Here is a 14,967-nt window from a genome sequence, read left to right as displayed (position 1 = left end):
TTTTTACACTTTTGCCTTTCTCGTACAACAAAGTTGTACCGAAACGCTATATGATCACATCACTCCAAAAATGAACTTTTGATAGGAGCCCCGGAGACCCATAGTGTTATATACCAATCGACTCAGCTCAACGAACTGAGGTGATGTCTGTAGGTGCGTATGTATGTATGACAGTAACTTGACAGCCCGGCCCATAGTAAAATCAAGTTAGGGGTGTTCAAGACGCAAAATTATTAGGCTTTTCGAAATTGATTTTAAATAGTTCCCGTGCACCAAATTGCATGAAATTTTGGATTTTTGCTAAGTTTTTATAATAGATTCAAGATATGTAATAATCTCGATACCCCCAAAAACCCAATCCTTGCTCAAGTTCAAATCGGAGTTATCGACAATTCATTTGAAACGCCCCATGCGAGACGTAGAATAATCATAAATGAAACAACCGGCCATAAAATCCTATCTACCCTGTAAAATAAACCGTGCGTTCATCTCGACATTCAACTGTTGTTACAGTATCGGGCACTAGGAGGCACCACATCCTCACATATGAGCATGTCATTCAACAACTGTTATACGTATGACAGCGGTAGTAGAACACAGGGTAACTAATCTACGCGTGATTAAATTTGTATGATAATCACTTGATTGAAGAAGATATTTAATTATTCTACGTCTTCTACCCTATATGTTGCATGGACTGAAGCTTAAAATAATTATTTTAATCTAGTTCTGAATGTCGTCTTTTTGATATAAAAATCAAACTTGTCGTTTATTTCATTAAAATATATGCGGCAACGGTCAATCCAAGAGGGTTGGGATGTTCTTAGAATGTTCAATGTGTTGGTATAAACAAGAGGTGTTTAATGTCTAAAATGACGAAACGTGGCATGAAAATTCAGCTTCTTTAGAGCAATCGATGTTCTCGCTCAGTAAATCGAAACGGAATGCTCATTGGAGCATCTTCTAGAAGATGTAAAGTGTCTAAGCCGATCGGCATATATCGCTATTCGTAGGGAGGGAGCCTAGTGGAGTCATTCCATGGGAACAACCGTAGACTTTATCGCAAAAACAACCATTGGACCTGTTCCACTCTGTCGCATAGCATTTGATGATACGGTGCCCAAACCTGTACTGCGTACTCAAGCACACTATGAATTTCCAAGCATTAGATTGATTTTAAAGCATAAATATCTCTGAATGATTTGAAAATTATTTTCAGAAAACCAAGTACTACCGAAAAAGCCTTCACAATAGTGGTTGGTAGCAGGGTGTTCATCGGTATTCGTTTCGCTATCCAAGACCGCGATATATAGTATCCATAACCCTTAGATTCTTAATCGTAGTAGTAACCCATTCTAAGGTCTGCGCTTCGACCTCGTGTGATATCGGTATGCGTGCCGTTGCAGAACACATTTTGAGATCATCGGCATAGAACAATTTCTCTGATTGACTTCCTGAAGGTACACCAGAAAGCTTTGCAATAGTTGAATCAAAACCAAGCCAAGGTGTCGTCAAAGGAGTTTATTATTTTTATTTGATATATACCTAAAAGCTATATGACCACTCCAAAACCGAACGTTTGGTTAGAAGGCTCGGAGCATTGATGAGATGTATGTATGTGTGTGTATGTGTACACAAATGTGAGACACACTTTTTGGTACTTAACATTATTCGATTTGTTCGCAACAGGTTGCAGTTGACGCGGAATGCGGCGATCGGCCATTACGTTGTAGAGTTAGAAACAAAATATTGTTTTTTTTTGTCGAGAGTCCTTCTTTTGGAAAAAAGGAAAATGGAAATTTGTTTTCAAAAATTACTGCAGTACATTCAAATATCCGCAAACAGATATGAATTGATGGAAATAGTGAAATCTAGCCCCCCAATATGCTATTTAGACCTTTCTAATGTGTCTTCATAATTTTCCAAATGCGCGAGGAAGGCACCGCCGGATTAATGTTTTTTTATTTTGTTTGTTAAGAGCTCGGACCTAGATGTGCTATCTCGCTTATTTTTTTTATCTTTATTAAAAAAGATGGTGATTCAATGTGTCAAACAAGCCAAATCGCCATGTTGGGTAATGTGACCAGATGAGTATATCCTATGTAAAGATCTACCCAGAACATATCTGCAAAGTAAACTTTGTATGTTACTTTGTCTTCATACGATTGATGATGTCAACCGCAGCCACTGAACCGGAGTAAATTACAAGCTTTGATTTTCGTTCCAACTCGTCCTCAAGGCAAGTCCTGGCAGGAGTAAGCATGGCATTGCTATTGGAACCCAACGCCATCGTCGTAATGTAATTAAGTGTACTTGCAGGTCTCTTTTTGACCCACACATTTTCAAATCATGCAAAAAAACTTCGAAATAAAAATTTCAGGACAGCAAATTGTAGGTAGCCTAAGTACTCTCTCGCTCGCGGTCATGAAGGATGTTGAACATATAAGAAAACAAAACATTCATGAAATTTTACTACACCGCCATCAATATGTTTATTTCTCCATGCTTGCTGGAACTACTGGCATGCAATTATGCTACCAATGCCATCATGGAGGAAATTTGTTGGAAATAGATCGAAAACGTTTGAAACTCAAGAAACCACCTGTAGGTTTGTAGGTATTTAGCTTCACACCTGAGGAAAATTGTTTACGGATTTTTCCCCATGCATCTCAAATCGAGTGAAAACGACAGAGTTGATAATAACCGACGTACCTACATGCGTGCGACATCAGCTCCGTTCCGACGGTCGTAAATGCGAATTTCAATAAGTTTGTTCTGACTATCGTCGAGCCTAGCAAGAAAAGTATGATAAGTAAGGTGTTGTTTCTCTAAACGTAGTGATAAATCCGAGGCTTTTGCGGCAGCATAAAATGGAAACATAGTCGAATACGTAGAAAACAATCAAAGAATGTGTGAATTTCTATTATTGTATGATTTTATTTAGGAAAATTCGTAAATCGCGATTATTGCAAGAGGAAATTGTAAATCCGCGATTGTTCCCACTGGCAAAACCGCAACAAATTCGCGACAACCATGAAAATCAAGTTTCAATCAGATTCATAACAAATTCTCGGCTAACCTAGAAATTCATATTTGTACATGTACAGGGAATTGGTCCCGTTAGAAATATCGGGCGTTAGGGAAACGCATTCACTCTAGAATCACTCTTCCACACTTTCGTACAGCTTGGCCAGCCGCCTTATCGACTGTTTGGTTTTCTTGTGGATAAAACTGTCGACGTGGGACATAATCGTCACTATTCCCATGATACGCTCCAGTGCACCCTGAACGCGTTCGGCCCGCTCTAGGCTCGCATTCAGATCATCCAGGTAATCTTCGTCGTCGTCGTCAGATGGTAAACGGTTTTGCTGATTGATGAGACGTTTTTTCACCGGTGGACGTTGAGGTATGCTTTCCGAGTGGTCATTATAGTCGTTATCGTCATCGAAGGCATAATAGTCATTGGTCGGAGGTGGATGTTTGCGTCTTTTAGCGCATGGACAAATGGTAGTAGTCGTGGATGTTGGACGCGTTTTTGCGCGTCGGTTTTTAGAACGACTTGAATCTTCCACGTTGTTGCGTTTGAATCCCTGAGCAATCAGGTCTTTTAATCGTTTTCCATTCATAGCGGATTCTTCCAATTCATCTGGATCTATATGGTCCAGATCTACTTCTGGAAGCTCGTCATAGTAGTTGTAATTTCTTGCTTTTCGCCTACGATTTCCGAAAACCAAGGGAGCTTTGGGAGTTGTTGGAGGCAGCACTGATGTCGTGAACGGTGGGATATGAGTTGTAATACTGCTTGTTTGAGGTTTGGGTATTGTTGTCGTGGTTGCTATTTCCATTTCTTCCGATGATATGGGTATTTCGATTCTAGATTGAATCCAATCTTTTTCTAAGGAGTAGTCCTCTGGTTTTTGTGGCATTGTGGTTAGCATTTGAAAACTAACGGTTGTCGTTTCGATGGTGTTACTTAGTGTATTTTTAATATCAGTTTTGCTGACAACTTTTTCAGCTGAGAACTCTGGTACATGCTCGTATGAATCGTGTTTATTATCTGCCGAGATCGGTTTCAAGTGACTGTTGAGTAGGCGTACTGAGATAACTTCATTTTCTACAAATTTTGATATTTAATTAATATTGTCTTACATACTATTGCTTTATAAAGTTACCTTCATCGTTTTCCATTATATTGGGATAATGGTAATTATGCAGTGAAGTCTCATCTTCATTATGTGCCACAGAGAAGGGTTTCTCTGGTCCACTATTTGAAACACGTGCACGAGACAAAGAAATCATCAACTAGAAATAAAAACAAACTTTGAATAATTAATCATATTATCTAGGGTAAGTGCATTGTTTTTTTTCCAAAACTGTCTGGACAATATATTTCTCTCTCAATAATCTTTTCCCCACTATTTATTTTTCTGAACCCAAAAGTTAGGCTGACAGAGTAAATTTATTTTTCGCCTTAGTTTGAAATAAATTGTGGAATATCAAACAAATGCCGAGCTCGGTGGTATAGTGACTACCGTTTCTGCCTTAAAGGCCACCTTACACGGGGACCAAAATCCGGCGGAAAATATTCCCGAGGTGTAAGGTAGCCTTAAGCAGGAGGTCGTGGATTCAATTTCAGGCACGTTTTTATTAAAAAAAGGTGGCATATCACTCTCCTAGCTGAATTTCTATGCTCGATGCTCGATCTATGCTTCTGTTTGTTTACCCTACACTGTTAAGGAAGCTTCACACCTCGGGAATTTGAGCCGCGGATTTTTTCCCCATGTATTTTTACATATGCGATGATTTCATGATTTGGGCACTGAAAATCAAAATCCCTGCCCTATTTAAAAAGCACCGGGACCATAATCCGGCGGAAAATTTTCCCGAGGTGTAAGGTAGCCTTTAGATAGTACAACTTACCAACAGACGGTCCAACTCTACTTCGACCGAACCAAATTTTCTGGGGGCGCGGTCACAGTTGTACAACATGTCGAAGCGTGTATAATAAAAAAAAACACGTGTAAATACACACAAGAAAAATGCTCATAATAAGAAGCTCCCTTTTGTAAATCTTGCAAATAAGAGCAAAATAGGCGTAATGCTGTCATGGTAGATGTTTAAGCTACTATCTTGTGCTTCACCCTAAATAATAAAAATCTTGTGGTTCAACACAATACGACACAAGATAACATGGTAACAAAACAACGTGGGCTCCAGAAGAAACTGCGGTCAAAAAAGATTCACCACCGCACCAAATGTGTCATGTACAAAACGCTGATAAGACCAGTAGTCCTCTATGGACATGAAACTCGGACAATGCTCGAGGAGGACTTGCAAGCACTCGGAGTATTCGAGAGACGGGTGCTTAAGACTATATTTGGCGGTGTGCAAGAAGATGGTGTGTGGCGGCGAATGATGAACCACAAGCTCGCCCAGCTCTATGGTGAACCCAGCATCCAGAAGTTAGCTAAAGCCGGGATGGTGCGATGGGCAGGGCATGTTGCAAGAATGCCGGATAGCAACCCTGAAAAGATGGCTTTCTCTTCTGATCCGGTTTGAGATCAGGTTTGAGATGGCGTGGAGCGCAGCGAGCGAGGTGCGCTGACCAGGTACAGAACGACTTGGCGAGTGTGGGGCGCATTCGAGGACGAAGAGATACGGCCTCGAACCGTGTATTGTTGGCTATTGTAGCGTCAAATTTTTGATTCAGTGTTATGTGTTCAGATGTAAGCTAAATAAATGAAATGAAAGGAAAACAACGTGAACAGTAAAACTAACGTCGCCTTTGAGGAAAAACAAAATCAATTATTATTTCACATTATGTCATCAATTATTATTTCAATAGAGTTATACATTAACAAAATATCAAAGTTAATCTAATAAATAGTTGTTACAACATAATTCTAAATGTTACAACATTAATCAGAAATGTTGTAACACTAGTACGGTGATTCATATCCCGGACACTTGTGCACATTTTTTACTTCGATGCCTTTATGACACATTGAATTTGTAAATAGCGACTTATTCCGGGGAAAACTGACTCCAGCGGAATCTGGAATAATTCTGGAACCGTATTGTGGATAGGCTCGAAACCAATATAAATCGAAAATTGGGATCCATCCGGATGGAATGCCATACGTCAGGTATTGCAGAAATGCCGCGAATACAACGTGCCCACACATCATCTATTTATCGACTTCAAAGCCGCATATGATACAATCGATCGAGACCAGCTATGGCAGTTAATGCACGAAAACGGATTTCCGGATAAACTGATACGGTTGATCAAGGCGACGATGGATGGGGTGATGTGCGTAGTTCGAGTTTCAGGGGCATTCTCGAGTCCCTTCGAAACGCGTAGAGGGCTACGGCAAGGTGATGGTCTTTCGTGTCTGCTATTCAACATCGCTTTGGAGGGAGTTATACGAAAGGCAGGGATTGATACGAGTGGTACGATTTTCACAAAGTCCGTCCAGTTATTTGGTTTCGTCGACGACATTGATATCATGGCACGTAACTTTGAGAGGATGGAGGAAGCCTACATCAGACTGAAAAGCGAAGCTAAACGGATTGGAATAGTCATCAACACGTCGAAAACGAAGTACATGATAGGAAGAGGCTCAAGAGAGGTCAATGTAAGCCATTCACCACGAGTTTCTATCGGTGGTGACGAAATCGACTCCGCAAGACGCTCCGATCGAATAGAGTTCGCCGCCGTACCAAGCTGACTATTTACAAAACGCTTATAAGACCGGTAGTTCTCTAAGGACACGAGACCTGGACGATGCTCGTGGAGGACCAACGCGCACTGGGAGTTTTCGAAAGGAAAGTGTTGCGTACCATCTATGGTGGGGTGCAGATGGCGGACGGTACGTGGAGGAGGCGAATGAACCACGAGTTGCATCTGCTGTTGGGAGAACCATCCATCGTTCACACCGCGAAAATCGGAAGACTGCGGTGGGCAGGGCACGTAGCCAGAATGTCGGACAAATGAAGGTGACCATTCGGTGAAAATGGTTCTCGACAACGATCCGACGGGAATAAGAAGGCGAGGTACACAGCGGGCAAGGTGGATCGATCAGGTGGAGGACGATTTGCGGACCCTCCGCAGACTGCGTGGTTGGCGAAGTGCAGCCATGGACCGAGCTGAATGGAGAAGACTTTTATGTGCAGCACAGGTCACTCCGGCCTTAGTTTGGAATACCTACCTACCCCCTGATGGAATGCAACTTGTTGCGAAGTAATCGGTCAAGAAATGCGGTTTTTACAGCAGTTTAGATTTTTGAAAGCCCTTAAAAACAGACATCTGGGACGGAAAGGTTAAAAAGACCAAAAAGTAAAGAGTTAAGATTTTTTTACGTGCCCAAAAATTACAGGACATTTTTCCCACTTCTAAACATTGCCCACTGATTGATTTGATGTGTTTTACTTATTTTAAAAAACTCGGTCAACCTACCCCAGCCCTGGGAATGGTTGGCCGAATTTTTCCGCCGCATTTGTTTTGTTATAACTTTTTCGTCATTTGTGTTCATCGGTGAAAACATGTCACAAATGTGCTCAAGACTTGTATATTTATTTATGACAGTAAAACCAGTTCTACGCATCTTATGACGAGAATGGGGTAAGAAACCATATATTTGCGCCAATAGATCAAGTCTTTTCTACATACAAGATGTTTAAAGTGCGGCATCTATACTGACGCGAAAAAGAAGAAAATGTGGAAAAGAAGGAAAAGTTATAAAAACTGCTTAGTATGTGGTGCAAAATCAATTTTTGTATCCGGTAGCTGTCCCCCGGGCCCGGACACTGAGTTTTTTATGTGATCAAATAGCCATTCTTTGCACCTGTTTTGTTAAACTTACTTCAATTCAATTGTTTTTTCTTGCTAAGGTTTCAGAAAGCCACAGAAATATGCAGAAACAAATTTTGAACATGTAATTGAAAATGGTGGGAATTTTGAATCGGATATAAGAAATTTAGCTAGAGAGTCAAATAAACTCTACTAACACGTGTTGATATCTACAACTTAAAGCAAGTGAGAAATATTACTATTCTTAATGATGTCTTTACTCATGTAACAGGAACTTGATCATATTTGAACATGATGCAATAGTGTCCGGTACTAGGAGACACTTTTCTGAACCGTGAAAATTTTCACCAAAATTCAACATCAAAATACATCGTCCAAAAACGTGTTCAATATTTTGTGTATATGGTATACAAGTGAAGATAATCCGGATAATTAGAGAGTTTATCGTTAAATGGCTAATGATTCCGGCACTGGGGGTCTCCCCCTACATAATTCTGTTTTTGCTTTGGTGCCGGTTGCTGGCATTCCATTTTAGATCATAAATTCTCCGGTGGCCGTGAACCTATCTCAGATTCAAATAAATTTTGCCTTGGAAAATAATTACGTTACGAAATATTTGTATCCACCTTCGAGTTATTAAACTTGAAATTTGAATTTCAACTTTTAATAATTAATTTTGAACGTAAATGATGTAGATCAACTTATTACCCCTTATTCTAGCGCCCGTAAATTGTGCTCATACCTAATTGATATCTGTGCAACACAAATCCACCAGCTACTGAGCTGTCGCCTAATGCAGTGAGAAAAAGTTATCGTTCATAATTGGATCATTTTTAACTCATTTTTAAAATAGTGATGTAGGTATTCTGATATTCTGCATTTTATTCAAGTAGAACATTGCAATATTTTTATCGGGGCATTCAAAAAAAATATTGTCTTTCCAAATATGTTTGAAGTTGACATGGCTGCTTGTTAGCATGTGTTCTCTAAAAGTCTCACGGTGGTTTAACGATTTTTTCGAAGGTTAACATACACGATTCAGCACCTCATACATTTTTGAGCAGAAGCCATTCATTAATTTTAGAAATAAGCAATCGGGGACCCACGAATCTTCCGTTACTGGACCACCTTATGTGTTTATTCAGTACTGGTACACGCATATAAAGACATCACCTCTATTCATCATTTCATAACACCCCCCCCCCCTCCGGGCCTCCTATCAAGAATTCGTTTTTGGAGCCACTAAGTATATGAGAGATGCAAACATATATTTTTTAAATTTCATGTTTGTGACCATATTTCTATGTATAATTGTGTCCAAAAAGATCATCGTCGTGTTTGTGATTACAAGAAGCTCTATTACAAGCACACATTCTGAGTTAAATAATTTTGTCATTATTACGCGTTGCAAGAAAAATTTGGATTAGTGGAAAATTCAAACCGCATTGAGCGGATATTTTCCTAGTAAATGATCATAGACAGCTATGCCCAACTATCGTAACATTGTTTACTTTCAATGTGTCATTCAGTGAAATAACTGCACGAAGTTGACCGAAAGCGAATAATTTAGAAAATGCTAAACATTAACTCAATCGCTTCTACTATCGAAAGAAAGTAGTTCAAATCCTCTGTCCCTACTAGGACATTGCCGCCTTGCAGCTTAGTGTTCATTAAGCTCTTCCACAGTTATTAACCCTGCGATTTTTAAGCAAATTACCATTTTTGCATTTGTTTATAATGAGGCTAACACGATGCTATATTTGCTCTATTCGGTACGCATGTCATATCGTCCTAGGAATAAGAATTACAATCTTATGGAACGACAGGAGGGAAATAAATTTAATGAACTGGCTACACTGCCTCTTCACTGTGTTTTTGGGGCTTTTTTAGATTTGAAAAGGTAGAGAGGTAAAAGAGGTTATTTGGAAGAATAATGCTGTTATGATATCTCAGGTTAAACCAATTTGTTTAATCTTGTTAATAATTACTCTAAAACGGGAAAATTTGCATACGGATTAGACATATTTCAATGCAGCCAGCTCCGATAGCGTATTGGTTGATCAATTTGATATTTGCTAATTGCTGTACATCGGTAACCCTTATGCTGGATTACAAGCTTCAAACGCAAAGCTCTCCGAACTTCACGCCAAACCTCCTAGGAACAATAATTCAACAATGTTCAACTGCAGAACAATCAACTTGTCAAACACGGATTTTCAAAACAAGAATTGAAATCAACGCATTCTTTGTTGCACTTCTTCCTTGCGGGGATTGCTCATTGCGCGTTATTTCCGCGGAGCCATCCAAATTTTTTCTTTTTCTCCGTAATATTCTTTAAAATTTAATCATCTTCACGCGCTTGCATATAGTTCATGGCCACTAGCATATAGGGTAAAATGCCCAATAGTGGACCCTCTAGTAGCGAAATTTTACTTTTTTTGTCATAAGGAGTACACATTTACAACATATTAATTCTGGTTGACATCTAATACCAAGTTCTGCATCTCCTCTTTACGATACGTACATAAAACACTCAAATACACGACGTTATTCGTTGAAATTAACATTTTTATGTCTGATTGAATTCGTCCTATAGTAGACCCCCTGGAGGTCCATAATAGGAATTTGCTTCCCTATAGTCGACACTTCATTTGATTTTTATGTTCCGTTTCGGGACGTTCTTCTTCCCTATTATGGACCTACCAAAATATTCCTATTATGGACACTCTCGTGTTTATTTTTTATAGAATTGTAAAAAATCATTTAATTTTACTTTCCATAGCATTTCCAATGCATGTAATCAAATCATAGGACTGTAAGGTAGGTTCTCCCGATGGAATTTCATAGCAAAATGTTCACATTGTGCTGTAATAATGCAAAAATGCCTGGAGTGTCCACTATTGGTTGGGGGTCCACTATTGGGTACTTTACCCTATTCACTTGATTTTCGCTCAAACTTAAAATTGCTGTGAGGTCGCTGCTGCGATAAGCACTTCCGTGTCGTCACGGTTGATTGTCGTATCACGTTTTCTTACCAGTTGCAACCTCACGATTCTTATGTATAATCATTTTTTTTTAAATTTAAATTGTACCATTTATTCACAGTTTTGTACTCTTCTTTTACAGTATCATATTCGTGTGCGCGATAAGAAAAACACTTACCGAAAGTACCAGTAGCGACGTTGCTATCGCAATCATTTGCGGGTGAAGATGCATCAGCATGACTTCGTATGCCAACAAGAACTGTTTCAAAGTCCGTTTGTTTCAGAATTGTTGCATTTACATGTCAAGCACCATATGCAAGTAAGCAAGAGAAAAGTTGATTCTTTGCGAAGGTAAGTTTATAAGCATTGTTTTCGTATGGCGGAATTGTGTCTATGGGATGCGAGGGATAATGCAAACTGCTTGAAATTATTTTTACAGATTTTTCCTCAGTACCGTAAAGAAATATTTTATAGAAAATATCGATTTAATTCCTTCGTGCTGTATCATCATTGAACTATGAACAATCATATTAGGATGACACGAGAGTCATCTATTTGAATTTCACCAGTAGTTTATAAATACAGCATGATTCTGCATAATGTTGTCAGTATATAAAATACTTTATCGCTGGATACATCAGTCGTTCAGATATGATGAAATTATTGTTGATTACTTTAGTATTACTTTCTAATCAGGTATGTAATAAGCGATTCATAAATTGATTTGCGTGATGTTGACAGTAAACGTCTTCTTGCATAGCTTATTGCTGTAACGTCGCTAGAGGAATCAATGTCCACCAAGCCATTGATCAAGCTTTTAAATGTGGGGCTCAAAATACACGAAGCAATCGAAGACACCCATCAAAGCGTACAGAAAGCTTTGGGATATGAATCAGACCAGGAAGTACTCCATGCAGTCAAGGAGAATACTGATGAGTTAGTGCAGAAATTGAAATCTATATCAAGTTTGGTTAAGGAGGAAGCAACAAAATATGGCGAACCAGCCCTGAAGGAAGTGGCAGACGAAATTGTGGACCGAGCTGAGATGATCAGTAGGGCGGATCCTGAAACGGCCAAGAAAGCTCAGGACTATTTGGCTAGCGTGCAGAGCAGTATCCACACGTTGATAACCCAGGTGGCGGCACTTGATGCCAGAATTGAGCGGGAGAAGCAAACAGCTACAAATGAGCTTCAAGACACCATTGCCCAGCTTTATTTGGCCGCGACAGATGCAGCACGAAAGACCTCAGAAGCTCTTGAACCAAAATGTGACACGGATTGTTGAAGTTTTGGAGCTTTCTAATTAGTTAAAAATGTTATGTTAAATTTTTAAAGCTAAGGGTAGCGGTTTAAATATGATTGTAGCTAGTCTTGATTATTAGAAGTGCGGAAAAATACTTACCAGTTCATAAATTTTAACTAAATAATCACCTTACCATGCTAGTTTTTGATAATGGTTTGTACTCCTCGGATACGAGTGCTGGAGAGGCTTGTTGTTTACCTTCACTAGGTCAAAAAGCAAGAACATGTAGCTACAATAGATTCCGATTCGAAAAACAAATTCCATAATCCCAAGTAGCTGCTTTTGCTGCTGTGTCTAATAGAAAATATAATGCTTTCGATGCTGTGTTTGAACCTAATCTCGACATCCGTTCAACGCGCTTGGCTAGTTTGATGAACTGAATTATCTCTGAAAAATCACTTTCTATCATTTATCTGGATAATCTTCTAGACTGTAGTGGTTGTTCTATAGGGAAAGGGAAACAGTGCGATGAATCAATTGCGCGGGGTTACAATTACAATTCCTTAAAAATGCAACATTTTATATCTCGCTTAACTTTCCAAAAGGGCCTAAGTAACATTTTTTTCATGAATTAATTTGAATAGCGCAATTAACAGAACAACATGAAAGCTATTAATTGCAGTATTCAAATCAATTCATGAAAAAATGTTACTTAGGTCCTTTTGGAAAGGTTAGCGAGATATATGCTTGGAAGTTCCGCTTGTAACTTTGGTATAAAATCGTTTGGCATAATGCTATCATAATGCTTTACATTGGGGGCTAAAAAAAAATCATTAAGCTCCTTTAGTAGAATGTCGTCACCTGTCATAAGACGAGTTTAGTACTATTCCACTTAATTCCTCCACGTTGTAATGTCAAGTCAAGTATGAGACACTAAAGACGGCCTTACAGCTGAGGTTGAAATACGAATCTGTATAGGTAATAACGTGTTGGAATTAAATAGAATAGAACTAAACTCGTCTTATGACAGGGGATTGGTGGCTAGCTTTACTTTCCATGTAAGAGTAAGCAGGAAAATTTCTCCATTGTGCATTTTTTCCTTTTATTATTAAAATTAATTTTATTTACTCACACTTCACTTCACATACTATATAACTCTGAGTCTCCTTTCGAGCCATGTGTTCTCTTCTCTGACAAGACTGATACATGCTTAATAGTAAGGAATTACAGAGAAATGCATGTTGCATATCCTACCTTACCGTCAGCCGGGGAAATGCATTCTTCTTAAGAAGATATCGTATCTCCGCTTGCCTTAAACCGAGACAATGCCTGAACTGAAAAAAAGAATCATATCCTCTCTTGTCTTCTGCCGGGCAAATGCAATCCTTGAAAGAAGGAATCATATCTTTCCTTGTCATAAACCAAGAAAATGCATCCATTGAATAAAGGAATCAAAGTGATCAACTTTAATTCTAGTTCAAAAAAATACTTTAAAAAAAGGATTCATATCTTTGTTTGCCATATAGGGACACGGCAGGTATTTTCGTCTGTTCGTCATAGTCTCGAAAACCAATAAAAAAGACGCTTTTTGTAAAACTCATACGTACCAAATCGTAAGCTCAGGAGAAACGTTCTACTATAGTGGAGTTCTAGCAAATGTACGTTGCTTTCGTTGGTTTTAGCCCCTACGACGAAGGACGGAAATACCTGCCGTGTCCCTACCGGGAAAATAGATCCTTTGAAGAAGGAGTAGGACAAAATGTGTTTGAAAAATATGGTTCTTATTTTCCAAGTTCGTTTATTTGGTAGGATCAGGCGTGTTATAACACTTTACGAAGACACGTTTCTTTGTGATATGTACAATCGACATAATCTTATTAATTAAATAATTAAGAGAGGGAAATAAGCCAACGTACTCGTGGTGACTCGAGGTTAGGTTTACAATGTTTAAGGATGGACGGGGATTGGGACTTTTTATTGAATTTTATTGTTTTTTTCGTAACAAAATATGAAACATATATTTATTGAAGAAATATCAGCGTCACTTCCAGACAGAGCAGAAATATTGGGATTTTCGAAGGAATCGTGGCAAAATGGGCTCTTCCAAGTGGTCTGACAAGCATGAAACCCAGCGCAAACGATTCGTCGTACTTTTTCCCTTCAGTAAGCATATATTTATTGAAGAAATATCAGCGTCAGTTCGAGACATAGCAAAAATATTGTTATTTTGAGAGGAATTGAGGCGAAATGGGCACTTTAAAATGGTCTTACCAGCACGAAACCCCGCGCAATCGATTCATCGAACTTTTTCCTTTCTGGAAACATATATTTATTGAACAAATATCAGCGTCAGTTCGAGGCATAGCAAAAATATTGTGATTTTGAAGGAAATCGGGGCAAAATATGCACTTAAAAATGGTCTGACCAGCATGAAACCCCGCGCAATCCATTCATCACACTTTTCCGCTTCTGGAAATATTATGCCTCTCGAGATAAAATAGAATACTGCGGTTTCCTGCTGGTTACTTCTCAGGTAATCGCAACGGTCACTAAACATAACAGAGTCAATGAAAATCTCACCCACCGTATGCGCTTGCTATGATAAACACTCTCCATGTACTCAGTGACTCCGATTGCCTCTCACTAATACAATCGAACACAGTTGTCATTTCGTGAAAAGCACGTGGTTTTGTTTTGAGCGGGAAAATTCTGCCTATCTTTTAACACGGCGGCTATCTTGACGTTTACCTTCGCAGTCGAGCCTGCGAGTGTAAGACCGCCGCAGCATTCTAGAAAAAGATAAGCGAGACAATATTGTGTCTTGCAACAATCTTCTAGCAATCTTCTCGCGGTTTTCTGCATAACATTCTGTATTAAATTCTTCAAGATCTGAATGAGTACCATAGTTCTCCATCGTAAGTTGTGCC

At 39.0% G+C, this 14,967-nt stretch overlaps 2 protein-coding genes across 5 annotated transcripts; one reads left to right on the top strand and one right to left on the bottom strand.

Annotated features, from left to right (window-relative positions):
* Nucleotides 1–2,942: 2,942 nt before the first annotated feature.
* LOC134224997 (uncharacterized) lies at nucleotides 2,943–12,582 on the bottom strand. 4 transcript variants are annotated; one of them, XM_062704723.1, is made up of 3 exons: nucleotides 12,200–12,582; nucleotides 4,173–4,302; nucleotides 2,943–4,114 (listed from the first exon to the last, which is right to left on the bottom strand). In XM_062704723.1, the coding sequence occupies exons 2-3, from the start codon at nucleotides 4,297–4,299 to the stop codon at nucleotides 3,162–3,164; spliced, it is 1,080 nt and encodes a 359-aa protein (XP_062560707.1). In that variant the 5' UTR covers nucleotides 4,300–4,302; nucleotides 12,200–12,582; the 3' UTR covers nucleotides 2,943–3,161. The 4 variants fall into 4 exon arrangements, with proteins under 4 accessions (XP_062560707.1, XP_062560709.1, XP_062560705.1 ...); XM_062704725.1 differs by having other exon boundaries at nucleotides 12,229–12,582; XM_062704721.1 differs by having other exon boundaries at nucleotides 12,299–12,582.
* On the top strand, nucleotides 11,359–12,216 carry LOC134224998 (uncharacterized). The gene is made up of 2 exons (XM_062704726.1): nucleotides 11,359–11,493; nucleotides 11,558–12,216. Exons 1-2 carry the CDS (start codon nucleotides 11,449–11,451, stop codon nucleotides 12,080–12,082), a joined length of 570 nt encoding a protein of 189 aa, XP_062560710.1. The 5' UTR covers nucleotides 11,359–11,448; the 3' UTR covers nucleotides 12,083–12,216.
* Nucleotides 12,583–14,967: the final 2,385 nt, after the last annotated feature.

Source organism: Armigeres subalbatus, chromosome 3 (assembly GCF_024139115.2).
Source record: "Armigeres subalbatus isolate Guangzhou_Male chromosome 3, GZ_Asu_2, whole genome shotgun sequence".
Classification (NCBI taxonomy): domain Eukaryota; kingdom Metazoa; phylum Arthropoda; class Insecta; order Diptera; family Culicidae; genus Armigeres; species Armigeres subalbatus.
The sequence above is the reverse complement of the archived record's forward strand: the minus strand, read 5'-3'. Positions and strand labels throughout refer to the sequence as shown.

Bases quoted from the DNA above. Each gene is read 5' to 3' on its own strand.
- LOC134224998 (XM_062704726.1), top strand. From the start codon at position 11,449: ATGATGAAATTATTGTTGATTACTTTAGTATTACTTTCTAATCAG. The intron at 11,494-11,557 runs GTATGTAATAAG...CTTCTTGCATAG, and splicing joins TAGTATTACTTTCTAATCAG to CTTATTGCTGTAACGTCGCT.
- LOC134224997 (XM_062704721.1), bottom strand. From the start codon at position 12,364: ATGGAATTTGTTTTTCGAATCGGAATCTATTGTAGCTACATGTTCTTG. The intron at 4,303-12,298 runs GTAAACAACAAG...TTTTATTTCTAG, and splicing joins TGCTTTTTGACCTAGTGAAG to TTGATGATTTCTTTGTCTCG. The intron at 4,115-4,172 runs GTAACTTTATAA...CAAAATTTGTAG, and splicing joins TATAATGGAAAACGATGAAG to AAAATGAAGTTATCTCAGTA.